Source organism: Galendromus occidentalis, unplaced genomic scaffold, assembly GCF_000255335.2.
Source record: "Galendromus occidentalis unplaced genomic scaffold, Mocc_1.1 scf7180000077452, whole genome shotgun sequence".
NCBI classification, from domain to species: domain Eukaryota; kingdom Metazoa; phylum Arthropoda; class Arachnida; order Mesostigmata; family Phytoseiidae; genus Galendromus; species Galendromus occidentalis.
In genome coordinates this window covers 14,966-27,936 of record NW_003805440.1, presented here as the reverse complement: position 1 = coordinate 27,936, position 12,971 = coordinate 14,966, and the positions used below count along the sequence as shown (strand labels likewise).

General features: G+C 50.9%; 4 protein-coding genes across 4 annotated transcripts; 2 read left to right on the top strand and 2 right to left on the bottom strand.

Annotated features, from left to right (window-relative positions):
* Positions 1 to 2,082: 2,082 nt before the first annotated feature.
* On the top strand, positions 2,083 to 3,696 carry LOC100905141 (neprilysin-21). Its single transcript, XM_003743853.1, has 6 exons — positions 2,083 to 2,222; positions 2,506 to 2,627; positions 2,828 to 2,927; positions 3,124 to 3,245; positions 3,450 to 3,498; positions 3,615 to 3,696. Exons 1-5 carry the CDS (start codon positions 2,105 to 2,107, stop codon positions 3,465 to 3,467), a joined length of 480 nt encoding a protein of 159 aa, XP_003743901.1. The 5' UTR covers positions 2,083 to 2,104; the 3' UTR covers positions 3,468 to 3,498; positions 3,615 to 3,696.
* Positions 3,697 to 4,510: 814 nt separating this feature from the next.
* LOC100907944 (endothelin-converting enzyme homolog) lies at positions 4,511 to 7,616 on the top strand. The gene is made up of 12 exons (XM_003743872.2): positions 4,511 to 4,516; positions 4,661 to 4,762; positions 4,852 to 4,941; positions 5,143 to 5,252; positions 5,402 to 5,690; positions 5,821 to 6,030; positions 6,126 to 6,214; positions 6,295 to 6,383; positions 6,487 to 6,590; positions 6,691 to 6,756; positions 6,868 to 7,040; positions 7,141 to 7,616. The coding sequence occupies exons 1-12, from the start codon at positions 4,511 to 4,513 to the stop codon at positions 7,238 to 7,240; spliced, it is 1,428 nt and encodes a 475-aa protein (XP_003743920.1). The 3' UTR covers positions 7,241 to 7,616.
* Positions 7,617 to 7,848: 232 nt separating this feature from the next.
* On the bottom strand, positions 7,849 to 8,617 carry lmgA (anaphase promoting complex subunit lemming A). Its single transcript, XM_003743852.1, has 3 exons — positions 8,452 to 8,617; positions 8,255 to 8,305; positions 7,849 to 8,134 (listed from the first exon to the last, which is right to left on the bottom strand). The coding sequence occupies exons 1-3, from the start codon at positions 8,468 to 8,470 to the stop codon at positions 7,950 to 7,952; spliced, it is 255 nt and encodes an 84-aa protein (XP_003743900.1). The 5' UTR covers positions 8,471 to 8,617; the 3' UTR covers positions 7,849 to 7,949.
* A 1,326-nt stretch (positions 8,618 to 9,943) lies between these two features.
* Positions 9,944 to 12,228, bottom strand: LOC100907804 (choline dehydrogenase, mitochondrial-like). The gene is made up of 2 exons (XM_003743871.1): positions 12,218 to 12,228; positions 9,944 to 11,975 (listed from the first exon to the last, which is right to left on the bottom strand). Exons 1-2 carry the CDS (start codon positions 12,226 to 12,228, stop codon positions 9,944 to 9,946), a joined length of 2,043 nt encoding a protein of 680 aa, XP_003743919.1.
* Between the last annotated feature and the right edge of the window lie 743 nt (positions 12,229 to 12,971).

Here is a 12,971-nt window from a genome sequence, read left to right as displayed (position 1 = left end):
AGCCATAAGCAATTTTCTCGCGCTCAGTAATCGCAGATCTGCGACGGGTAATTTCTCCCGATTTTAAAGGCAATCGTTGCCATCATATCGGTGAGGATCATGCTGCCAGCGATGATTTTTCCGATGCTTCATTCATCAGATATAATTTAATCAGATTCCAGCCCCATAGAACTTCCGCTGGGCAACACCTGGAAGATGAGCGCTGAACGCGGCTGGAAAACTGAGCGGGGCTGAGGCCAGCTGGCAGCAGATCTTATCTTCCCGGAAGACTCTCTCCTGAGATTTCAGCCTACGCTGACCTGAAACTTCCGAAGGTATGACCTCACACTAGGTAGAGCATGTCCAGCAAGCTTGCGATCGTCCAGCTCTCGAACGTGCTTCGACCGCGGCGTGATCCGATGTAGATGACCATGGAAAAACCGCGAACTGGATGAGTCGCGAAACTATATCGCATGTCTGAGCGGAGCTCGGCTATATCTATCTAAACTATATCACAACGGAGCATCCCTTTCTGTTCGCTTTGGAATTCTTTCTGAATCCTTCCCGGCCAAAGTATTGAAACTCGGCCCTTTGACGGGTCCCTGATTGCATTGAAAAATTCGGAAGGGACTCCCAGTCATGTGATTTCGCTCTCCGTTAATGGCTCGGCAGCATCTGTACAGACAGCGAAAACTAACAAACAGTTGACGATCCTCTTGAATAATTCAATGCCACGTCGGCTCTCGACGATAGACATTATTCAGCCTTGAGAAGAACATCCATTCGGGAGTAAGAAGCGACTCGAACAGACATTCCAGATTTTCACTGCTCCCGGAAATAGATAAATAGGCATGCTCAGAGGATGACAGGATTCACTCTCATGGAATTGCTCGCGCTCAGTCAAATCACAACCTCTGCTTATGGATGAACAATGCATTCCCGCCCAGCGAGGTCGTGAATCTCTCATTCAATGTAGGAAACCTTGCGGTGAGAGAAGAAGCCTCGATGGAACAGATTCTGGAGAGTCGGCCGGATCTGATTCGGGTCGTATCTGGAAAACACCCGCTCTAAGTTTCAGGAACTCGGTCGGATCGCGTTCAAGTCCTCGCACTATCCTCAAAACATAGAATGAACTCGGAGCGGGCAAATGCTGTTCATGCCTCATGTTGTTCCGGTCCACAGTCATCCACGAGCTGCGATCTCGATCTTCAGCCTAGGATGATCAATGTCCGCTGGAGCAAGTTATCTTTCAGGTAAGGATAAAGTCAGTTGATGCGCCCGTATCCCTCATATGAGCCCTCGTGATATATTTTTCACGGAAGCACCGATTATACCGACGTGAACAGAGTCCTTCACTTTCCTGCCCTCTGGGGTATTTCGGTGATTCCGAGTGAGTAGGCCGATTGAGTCTAGGCCGATTGTTGGAATTTTGCTCCAGCTCCGGTTGTTCCGAAACTCGCCGGACCCGTGACCCAGGGATCTCGTGACTGGATGCGTCTGCGGGATGGGGAAGGATCATTCCCATGTGGTCCTACATTGACTGGAACCGAAACCCATCGGTGAGAGGAGCAGCGTGCACTCGGACCAGCGATGAGATCTGGGTTCGCAGGCTGCGCAGTATTCTGGTCGACTGATGATTGGCGGTAGCTGCTCTCGTTGAAAAAAAATTCTGAGCATCTAAAGCTCATCGTTGAGCGTGCATGGGCTGGAACATTCTGCATTCTGACTGAAAAACCCTTACAGGCTCCTATCTCATTCTGTCAGATTCTGTGGAGAGGGAAAAAGAGATTCTCTTACAAAGCTATAGTCGCCGCTGTCGAGTCATCCGAAGTCGCCATATCCGCGCGGTCTGTGTGACTGGGACTGCCATGCGTACCAGACTCCCGAACAGTCCCGAGACTTGAGTGTGTGTCACTGTGATTGGTAACATGTTCGGATAGTGGAACAAGTTCGATCCAATTGTCGAGCGTCGCTGCCAGGTCGCGCTCTCAGGGGCCAATCAAAACGAAGCGTGGCGAGCCGATGAGGACGTTGAGCATCGCACTTGCACCTTGTTTCTTCGTTGCGTTGCGAAGCAGGCGGCAGCTCGATCATTCCAAGCTCCAGACGCCCAGGAGCCTTCCTTATGATGGAGATCACAAATGATTTCCAAGAAAATAGAGGCGTATCGCGACGCCTTGCCTTAGCCGTCCTCTCGGTCCTCCTGACCATCATCGCTTTTCTAACCGTAGCTCTGGTTCACGGTGAGTTTCGGAAGGTCAGAGGGTTTCCTGCCACTTTTTAAGATCTTCTTGCGATCTTCGGTGTACGCTGTCCGGAAACTCGATAGCGGGAGGAATCCGATACCGGCTCCTGATCGAGGGAGACTACCGGAATATGTTTTCGCTTGGCGAAGACTGAGGAGAGCAGAGCTATCGTATTCAGGACCATTCGGGTGGCAATCCGATGTGTCCCAGCATTGCAAGGCCCCTCGAGTCAGCAATTATGGACCTCATCACAATGACTCGACATTTCGTCCCTTTCTAGGATTCCTGCTCCGGAAGGAAACGGAGACAGCAGGGGTCAGTCTAGGGACGTCGATTCCCACATGTGAAACTCCGGAATGCCTCTTCCTAGAGCGGTTGCTCGAGAAAACAATGAATTTGTCGGTAAGTCGTTCATCACTAAGATCTGCATCGTGATTCGAGATTTGCTCCGGCGAACTGCGACGTATAGCATTCAATTCTATGAGTGCGGATCTGCTTGCGGTCAGGGTGTCTAAATCCACGCATTGGAGAGCCCCTCCGAATTGAATAGACGGGAATTCTTCAGCAATACGGAACTTTCCCTCATCGATATCGCTTTTCAGGTCGATCCATGCGATAATTTCTATGAATATGCCTGCGGAAGCATCGATTCCAACCGGAAGGACGATTCTTCTCGTGTTCGGAGAGTTTCGCAAATTCTGAGTAAGTTCCTCTGCCGATCGAATGTGTGGGCGATGATCGCTCGATTCGTGTGGTGTAGTGTTCCGCCTCGATGCTGAATGATATTGAATGATTACAACAATTCACGTCGACACACCATGTTGAGATACGTGACCTATCGCATTGCGTTCGGAGATGAGGTCGACTCCTTCTCACATTTTCTTCTGACCACGAGAAGGTGATGCAGGCGCTACTCTGGACTCCCGAGCGGAGAACCTCGCTCGGCAATATTTCAACAGATGTTCGGACCGGGAAGATATCGCCTCTCGAGGATTCGAGCCGTTCTTCCTCCACGTAGAGGTGAATTCACTTTTCTGAGATCGTGAACCACACACAGTATAAAAAATTATTATACACACACGAACCATCGGATGACCGGAGACTCAGCTGAAATTTCGAATTGAAGGATATGGGAGGATGGGGTCCAACGTACAACGCTTCCCGATGGTCTCTCCAAAAAGCTCTCACGAAAGCTCACTTGTATGGACAGAGAGTGTTTTTCAGATGGGATTTGATCGATGACTTGAGAAACTCTTCGCGGAAAATCATCGCGGTGAGGGGAGGTCGAGGATACGCCTGGAGCTCAGTTTTTAGTCTTGTAATCTATATCTATCTATATCTACTATTGTAATATATCCGCAATAGTCTCATTCCGTTGTCGTTTTCAAGCTGGACCGCAATGCCGTTAACCTGACCAAGCTCTTGCATCTGGATGCGGCTCCGGGAACGGATCCTCTGGATGATCTTCCGGAGTATTTACAGCAGGTGAGCTTCTGGTGTATTCGCAAAACGAGTTCGGGCAAGTCATCGGACCCCCTTGCGTTCCCGATCGGGTTGGGAAAGAGCACGAGATATGTCATTCCTACGGCGAGGTTTCCGAATTTTTGAATGCACCCCCGCCCTGGCTCCGTCGGTTGGCCTGTTCCGACAGCCGGTTACGGCTTCGATTCCGCATCGGGAGACCATTACTTCGATGGCGATTTAGTCGACGCAATGGAGACGAATGAATGCAAATCATTCGGTTAACCTAATCCCACCAGAATGAGCTAAGTCTGGAGACGCTCGACCCAATATTCCATGTTGTTCCACGCCAAAACATGTCTTTGTCGATATTGTCACTTATTATTCCGCGCTCAGAACACGTTCTCGGGCTTTTTAAAAGTTCGTCACCGAGGATTCCGGACTAATGTGCTCGATTTCACGCAGTCGTCGCCCGCTAATTACATCAGTCAATTCAATCCCATCTCCCAGTGCATAGAATGCTCCTCCGTGTTTCCTTCGAATTGGGCGATGACAAGATTCCTCTGCGCGCATAAGTGGTGACTGGGAGCTTGGACATGGAGTGATCTTCGAGATCACAAATGGTCAGGTCTCCCTCATTTGAAGAGGTCTCTCGTCGAGATTCTCCCGTGTCGAAACAACATCTGCAACTCTTTGATAGGTCGAAATTCCTCCAATTGAAACTTCGGGTCAAGGCCACAGGCGCCTCGCCTGCTAACGGATTCGGAACCGTCTTTGGGTCGCTCCCTAGGGTTCGTTCAAAGGAACTCTCGACTGTATTACCGATGAAGGTTTTGAACATTGGCTTCGGTACCAGCGCTCGCAGGTTCGCCTTGGCTATCGAAGGCGGAAGATGAATCGGGTCTGAATCGTCAGCGTCAACTATTACAGACCGACCACATTCATTGATGTTCGTCTTATGTCTCTCATTCAAGGTATACAGCAATCTGAACAGTAATAGCTCCTTGGATGATATCGTGCAGCTGCAACGTGCACTCGAAAGTATTCCGGATGCCCCATTCTTCTCTGCCGTCGAGGTAGGCTCGCGTTCGGAGCAGCACCTCATAGAGGGTTTATCTTGTCATCTGTACCCGGTATTTGTTCACGTCCCCTCACCTTTCCTCAGGCATCCATGTCGCGAATCAGCATCGCCTCCCTCCAGGCCGAGCTGCCCTTCCTAAACTGGCTCCATTTCTTCGATTCAGCATTTTCCCAAGTGCGTATTCCTCGTCGGCCCCCATTCGCGGCTTTCGAGGTTGATATCGGGTGTCCAGACGAGTCTCTAGCTGGGATCGAGAAATAGAACGATGAATTTCGAGGAGGGTTCGACATCAGAATGGAGTCCTTCAAATGGGAAAGTTGTCGAATTGTTCATTCGCGATAGATCAGAAGTCGAACTGAGTGTTGATGTCATCAGGTTGACATCGAAGTGGACCAAGACACCGAAATTCTAGTGGAAGATCTCGACGGCTTCAAGACATTATCGGATATTCTGCTTCAATACATGGGAACGGAAGAGGGACGAGCGTAAGAGCCTCTTACGAGCAAAGATGATGAGAAATTATTTCCGATTCCCCTTCTCTCGTGATGAAAAACTCCCTTGGAAGTAATACGATAATATGAAGGTTCAGATGATTACATCTTTCGGCAGCAGAACAACTCCACTTTGTTCCCAGGACCCTCTCGACCCACATCGGATTCCAAATGATCGTCGATTTTTCGTCTGTCGCACTACCCATGAATAATGAAGATCTGGATAAGAACTCTGTCGACCAAATGTGTCTGGAGGCGACAAAAATAATGTTACCACTGGCCGTAAGCGCAATTTACGTTCGAGAGTTCGTGGACCGCGGTTCAATTGCACAGGTGCGGACCCTGGCAGAGCTCATAAAATTCAACTTCGTGGAAACCATAGGAAATGTGCAATGGATGGACCCTGAATCGCACGGTGCCACTCTAGACAAGGTTTGCTCGAGTCTTAAACGAAATCTCCCATTTAGAGAATCACCATCGAGAGTCCTTCCTAGGGAAAGCAGGACTCTCAATGGGGCTCAGCGTGGGCGTCTGCTCTAATCTAATGAAGAAACTTTTCTAGATCGAGAATATAAGATTCATGCTCGGCTATGAAGCGTCGATCTTGGATCCGGAACAAGTCGATTCGGAATACGCTGACCTGAGCTTCGAAGACAGTGGATTCTTCGAAATGAATCTCCAGGGGCGCCTATTCCGTCGGGAGACATCCTGCAGAAAAATGATCGCACCTCCGTACTTGGAGGATATCGGCGAGGAAATTTCTCCCGCGGAGGTAGGCTCATGAGTCCGGAGCTTGAGGCCAGTTATTGGTCGTCTTGTCCTTTTAGAGAGTTCATATTCATAGGGAGTAATTTTCTCCGGTTTCAGTCTAACGCTTTCTATAGTGTAAGTCGGAACACCGTGGCCATTCCCGCTGCCTACATGCAAGCGCCGCGGTACAGCATCTTCTACCCGAGGTAGGTTCCGCGTGGAAATCCTCTTGAGATGCGCTTCGGATAAATTGAATCACACCCGAGCTAATCCGACTCCCAATCAGGTTTTATCAGTTCGGGCTCATGGGATTCACGATCGCTCATGAACTCTTCCATTCCTTGGACAATATCGGGAGGCAATACGATATTGACGGTAAGATGTCTCATGAGATCGAGAAGCCGGTTCCAGCCCTCTCTGCGAGCAGCTTTGACATACTCGGATCGAATCATTCCAATTTCGCTTCGATCACTTCAAGGCAACGTACGGCAATGGTGGGAGAACTCGACCATTGAGACCTTCGAAGAACGATTGGAATGCTTCGTCGATCAGTATTCGAACTACACCATTGACGGAATGCGGGTTGGTTTGAGACCTTTTCGGTAGCTTGCTGGCGTCGATCAGAGAATGAATTAGATACTAGGCGATCGCGAAGAACTCCATGGTAGGAAAAATGTTCCAGGTGAAGGGAAGCGACACCCTCGGGGAGAACCTCGCCGATTTCGGCGGTGTAAAACTCGCTTTCCAAGTGAGGATTCTCTGACTATTGATATCGCAACTCCTATCTAGGGAAGGATCAGGAATAACGAAAGACGCTGATTTGAGAATCCTCAAATAATCATCTCTGGATTTTTATCAGGCTTATAAGTCGTGGTTGCGCTCAAGCTTCGACCTATATCCCTTATCGACTACGCGTCTGAGCTTAGAGCAGTGGTTTTTCGTGAGTTTCGCGCAGGACTTCTGTCACAAGCTCGCGGAAGAAGAGCTCCGCGACTTGATTTATAATGATGAACACACACCGAATGAATTCAGGTAGGAGTAAGCGTCACGCTCGTCCTTGAGGAAATCCTCACGAATCGTATCCTTCAAACCGTGTGGAGCTCTTTCATACGCACGCATTCAATCTCCACAGAGTCATTGGATCACTCAGGAATTTGCCGGAATTCAGCGAAACCTTCTCTTGTCCGGAGGATTCGGCAATGAACCCGCCGGATAAATGCGAGCTCTGGTAGCGCTCGAAGGAGCTAACCGGAAGATGGATGAGTGCCTGACCGACCCTCTAACTCAAGAAATCAAATTCCCACCGTCCGGAACCTAAACGGTTACTTTGTGAGATATTACGTTATGAGCTGGCTGCGCGGTCAGCTCGAGAACAGGACCGAGTATGGATGCCTGTTCATAGGTTCGAGCGGAGGCGCGCCGTAGAGAGAGCGAATGCAAGAATGCAGGGAGTTACAGCCGAAGCTGACTTCGGACGGAATATTCTTTTTGTGATGTATATATTAGAGTCTGACGGCCTAGACCGTATGTCAGTAGTTTCCGGGACCCACGAGGATTCCTGACAGGATTCCCATCTACGTCGTGCGGTCGATCCTTCCCATTAGATCATCTACAGAAGAAAACAGTCAATTTAAGTTTCATACATAAAGACTTGTGCCATTTCTGAGCTTATTCTCTCTCACGATCTGTCCAAGTAAGCTCCATCTGAACTTCCCGGGAATGTGCGTTTTATCTTCACTGACGTATGTTCGAATGGACCGAAATCCGAAGCTGTGTCGAGGGAGCATGGGAACAGGATCATAGGCTGGGCCAGGGGAGAATTAGGGGGAAGAATCCTTGCACGGTAAGATTCGACAGTTCATTTTATTATGTACAGAGCTCCCTGAGTTACATGGGGCTTATGACCGCGATAGCATCGCTTCTCGAAAGCTTACAAGAGATCTATTCTTTGAAATTCCACGTCTGTCGGCACATGGGACACTGCTGCTGGGCTTGTTGGGACTGTATCCATTTCACGATGCAATGCATATGGAAACAATGGGAGCATTTACCCCACACAAGTGGGCATCCATCGCCGGGAAGCCGGCAATCTGGGCAGCATGACTCGAAGGGCATTCGACAGATTCCTGTGAGGAACATGGCTGTGAGGAATATGTGGAAAATGAAGATGATTGCAGCGAGCGATTCGATCATTCAGGTACGCTAACGGAACTCGCATGATAATTCCCCGGAACCGATTAACATACCGCAATTGTCGTCGTTCGCCAACCACTTCCACGTCGCTACTGTCGTCCATTCTGAAATCGTGAACCAAGCGGGCTTAAAGAACTCACCGTGCATGATAATAAGCAGAAATCCAATCTAGTTCGATCTGGCGGATGCGGCATTGACTTCCCCACACATCGCGAAGGCAGATTCGATTGCCGGATGAAATCGCCCTTACTTTTAATTTTGACTTTCATCAGGGATCGAGAGCTTTCGACGGTGACATGCGCGACGAGCTCTCTGACTACGTCAGGACTGATGCAACTCGGCGAGAAACTTCGAGGGCCTCCCAACACAGGTACTGCTGTCTTTACTTCATCGAGTTTTCCGCTCCAGCTGATTTCTCTCGCGCTTATTTTGAAAGAGCAAGGGAAACAACATCGACCGGATGGTCTTTAAGCGCATAGGCGCGGGCGGCCTTCAAGCGCATGGGCGCGGGCGGCTTCCACGTAGTTGTTGCCTTGGGAGGCGGGCGGCTTCCACGTAGTTGTTGTCTTGGGAGGCGGGCCACGATCGGTCTCTAGTCTTTCCATCGGTTTATGAAAGATTGCTGATGATGGGCTCATTCCGGTCGGAACGTTCCGGTGCGCACAAGCCCAAAGAAGAAAACTGAATCGACCGGAGTCAAAGGTCTCAGCCAGCCCACCGGTGGCCTGCGTGATTCGTTGCGAGGAGCTCTCTGCACCATGAGCTCGCGAGGGACAAGAAATCACTGGCCTCTCATCTAGCAGCCCGATCTTTATTACTCTAGAGCGGTGAAAGCCTGATCCTATCCTCACTCACTACGCTGCTGCTAATATCTCCGAGAATCTGACTCTGAGTTTTCAGTGGTTCAAGCTCCTCTCGAAGAAACTTCCGACTGTGGAGACGGGGAAACGTTCATGAGCTTCACGAACACAAATCTGGAGGCGCCGCCGTGGGCGAATCCCTACCATCGCATTGTTGAAGATCGATTGACCGGTTGGAGGTTCTTCGGTCTGAAGAACTTCAGCACTCCGAGTAGGAGCGCGGGGTTCGATCCGCGCGAAGAGCGGCGATCAGTCCAGCCGAGCGCACCTGCGAGGACCGCCGTTGGGCGGGAGTTCGATCCTTCCTGCGCAAGCTGCTTCCGCTGCGAGGGATCCCTATCGACGGGAGACGTAACCCATCGGGAGAGTTCCATCCAGTGGTTCGCGTCGCAGTGGTCGATCACTACGGAGTCGGAGTACGGTCCCGAATTCACTCCCGGAGCGACTGTAGTACGCATCAGAGTCCCTCACCCCATGAGCAGCAACGCCTGCTTTCTCTAAGGACGGATGAGAAGAAATTCGATTTACTAGATAGAAGGTTCTGATCGTATGGTCCCCCATTTGCAGTTTCCTCGATCATCCTCACCGTGAGCTCCTTATGTCCATCCACAAAACGATATCCGCTGCCTGTCGATGGATCTGCCCGAGAACCGGAACTGGAGCATCCGAGGAGTCCCGATGTTCGGTCATGGATGAGAAAGCGAAGTACTCTGATCGTACTCTGATCGGAAACTCGACTCCCGCGCCCTCCGTAAGCGGGAGAAGGAAGAACTCATTCCGAGGTCAGAGAATAATTATTCGGGGATGGAACGTCGAGACGATGCTCGTCTAAATTTATTATCTAAGTTTAACATCCCCAAATATCATTCTTCTATGGATCTCTCAGGCGTTAGATATTCTGAATTTTGCAATAAGTTCCTGAGCAGCCATTTCCGCCAAGGAAGCTATCGTCGGCAGCATGTGTCCACTAGTAGGGCAGGGAATGAGCGATGCATCGGCGACCACGAGATTGCGGACCCCGATTACATGGAAGCTCTCATCGACGACGGCCATGGGGTCGTCTCTCCGACCGATACGACATGTTCCCGCCAGGTGCCAAGCACTCTTCAGATACCGCTCAACCTGACACCTTCCGAACTCGAAGGAGTCTCTGTCCTGAATTCCTTTGCATTCGGAGAACGGAGTATCCTCAAACTTCCCGCCGATAGGTCCGAAAGCTTCATTGCTTATCTTCTTGATGACTTGCCACAGCTCGCCAATGAGTATCATGTCTCGGGAATTCGATATAGTTTTCAGATCCACAATAGGGGCGTCGAGGGCATTATTAGACGTCAGAGTAATCTGACCGCGGTATTCCGGATGCAGCATTGTCGGCGTCATCATTATGCAATCCTTTTGATGGAAATGTATATCCAAGTAGTCCCTCGCTTTGCTTTTGTCTCTACCTTGCAAATAGAAATCCTCCTGCAGATGTTTCTCAGAAACTCCAAGACCTAGATACGGCTTCACGGTCGCCTGAGTGTTCTGTCCGAAGTGCTGGAAGACCAGCTCGAAATCGGGGCGACAATTTTCAATGTCTCTCGGATCGGGGCAAGTGGTCAAATTCTTCTGTTTAGAGTTGAAGAAACCGTACGATTGGGTTCCGAGGGGGGCTCGGAGCTGACCGCGCCGGAAAAACGAGAACCCGAGCATTCTTTGCGGCCCGAAGTCTTCGTAACCCTTCGTGCCTCGCGGGAAACAGACAGCGGCGTTCCCAATATCGTAGTGGTCGTGGAGGTTTTGTCCCACGCCGTTCCTCGTCACGACGGGCTTGATCTTCCATCTCTTGAGGTCGGATTTTGATCCCACACCGGAAACCGTCAGGAGTTGAGGGGTTCGGACGGCACCGGCGGTCAAGATTACCCGCTTCGAGGCCTTCTTCACGTAAACTCTCCGACCGCTCTTGTCTTCGGCGTGCACGAACTCGACTCCTGTGGCTCGTGGAATTGATGCAGTGGTATCGAAGAGGATTTTTCGCACCATGTGACGGGTCACGATGTGCAGAGTGTCCGGAACGCCAGTGCTCTCGAAAAACGCCGTCACTGGTGAGCTTATGTAGCCGGTGTCCGCTTCGACGGCGTGGACTATTTTGCCGAAACCCAGATTGTCGCTATTCTGATCCTTGTTGACCCTGGTTCCCGTCACATTGGCCGCTGTTCTCAGGAAAGCTTTCTCGAACTTACTTTCAAAAGGTGCCCAGCTCGGTGCTAAGCTCAGCTTGATCTCTCCGGAGATTCCGTAGGGGTGACGCGATCCCTTGACTTCTTTGGCGGCGGACTCGTGGAGTTCTCCAGCGGCGCGGATGCTCTCCTGACTGAATTTCTCACTTATGCCGAACTTCTTTCTCCAACAGGAAAAATCGCCAGTTTTTCCGTAGGACCACATCTGAGCACTGAGTAGTTGAGATCCACCGAGATCTTTTCCGGAGTTGTAGAGCAGAGTTTGATTACCCCATCGGGAATTCAGCTTAGGACCCTTATACGAATGATCGTGGTCTGGATGGCCGAGGTACCCGTAGTTCAACAGCGGGACTCTGCTCAAGGTATTCGGCAGTGTTCCCGGTCCATGGATCAGCAAAGTGGTATGACCAGCTTCGGAGAGTCTTTTTGCCACCAGGCATCCGGAGATACCTCCCCCGACCACAATGAAGTCGTACGACGGGAATAGCTCCGAGGGTGCAGTCAAGGGAACTCGCGGTCGGAAGAACTCCACCGAGTTTTGTCCCGAGAATATCCCCAGGAGACCGACGAGCGCAGTTATCGCCTGGATGATCAGAGTTGGCAACTTGTCCGCGTCTATTGAGAGCGCCAAGTCGAAAGACGGTTGGATGAGCCTCCGGAAGGTGAATTCATCGATGGAGTTCCACAACCCGCTCCTGGAAAGAAATTCAGTCATTAATGCGACGCATCTTCAGATACCTGAGCGACTCGATCGGCTCTCGGGGACCTCATCTCTGCAAACTCGGGCCGATGTCCTTGACCCGCCTGTTCCCAGAGAATAGCATCGACGCACAAGCGAGGAGCGCTCTCGTTTCCCCCCTACGGATCGGGGCGGCGGACAAGTTGCGAAATGGAGCACGGGATCACGGACGCAACGCTAATGCACAGAAATACTCACAGAAAAGACATGTTCCCCGAGTTTGTTCCCGGGACCTCTTGCTCGACGCCAGATAGGTGATGCTCGAATGATTCCAAAACAACTGAAATGAGTCAACCACGGAGGATTCCTCTCTCCTCCAGGACGAGGGGCATAGAAAGCCTTCCTACCCGCTCTCGATCCAGAACTGCCGCTCCTCCAATGTTCGACCGCGGATGATAGCAAGGAGAGCCGGAGCGGTCGATTCGCTCCGATACAAGCCCATGCCCGGAAGCGGTCGGCGAATGCAAAGAGCCGGTCATTTGCACTCTTGAAAAACTCTTGAAGCTAATTTAGGCTAAACTGCCGACTCTCGGAGCGTGCTTACCGGGGCGAATGAAATCGACAGGGCTATACTTCTCGGAATACCTGCGGAGCGTGGCGTGAAACCTTCGCGAAACTCCCTCTCTCTAGCTTTCTAGAGAGTGTCTATTCAAACAGCGGGGTCAGTATGGTTCGCGCCGGCCTGCGAAAGGGTGAATTCGAATGGTGGAGTTGAACAGGACTACCTGCTGAACAGCATTTCGTAATATCTTCAATCACTTTGCGCCGCAGAAGTTAGGGAACGTCGATTCGCCCGGAATCAATCGAAGAACCGCCATCGGGAGCCGTGAACCCACCCCCGCTCCTCGTGGACGATACCGTGCGCGATCACGATCATTGTCTCATAGGACCAGTTGAATGAATTAACTGAAAGTCTAAGGATGCGCGCAGTGGCGTACGCGAGGGGGGGGGG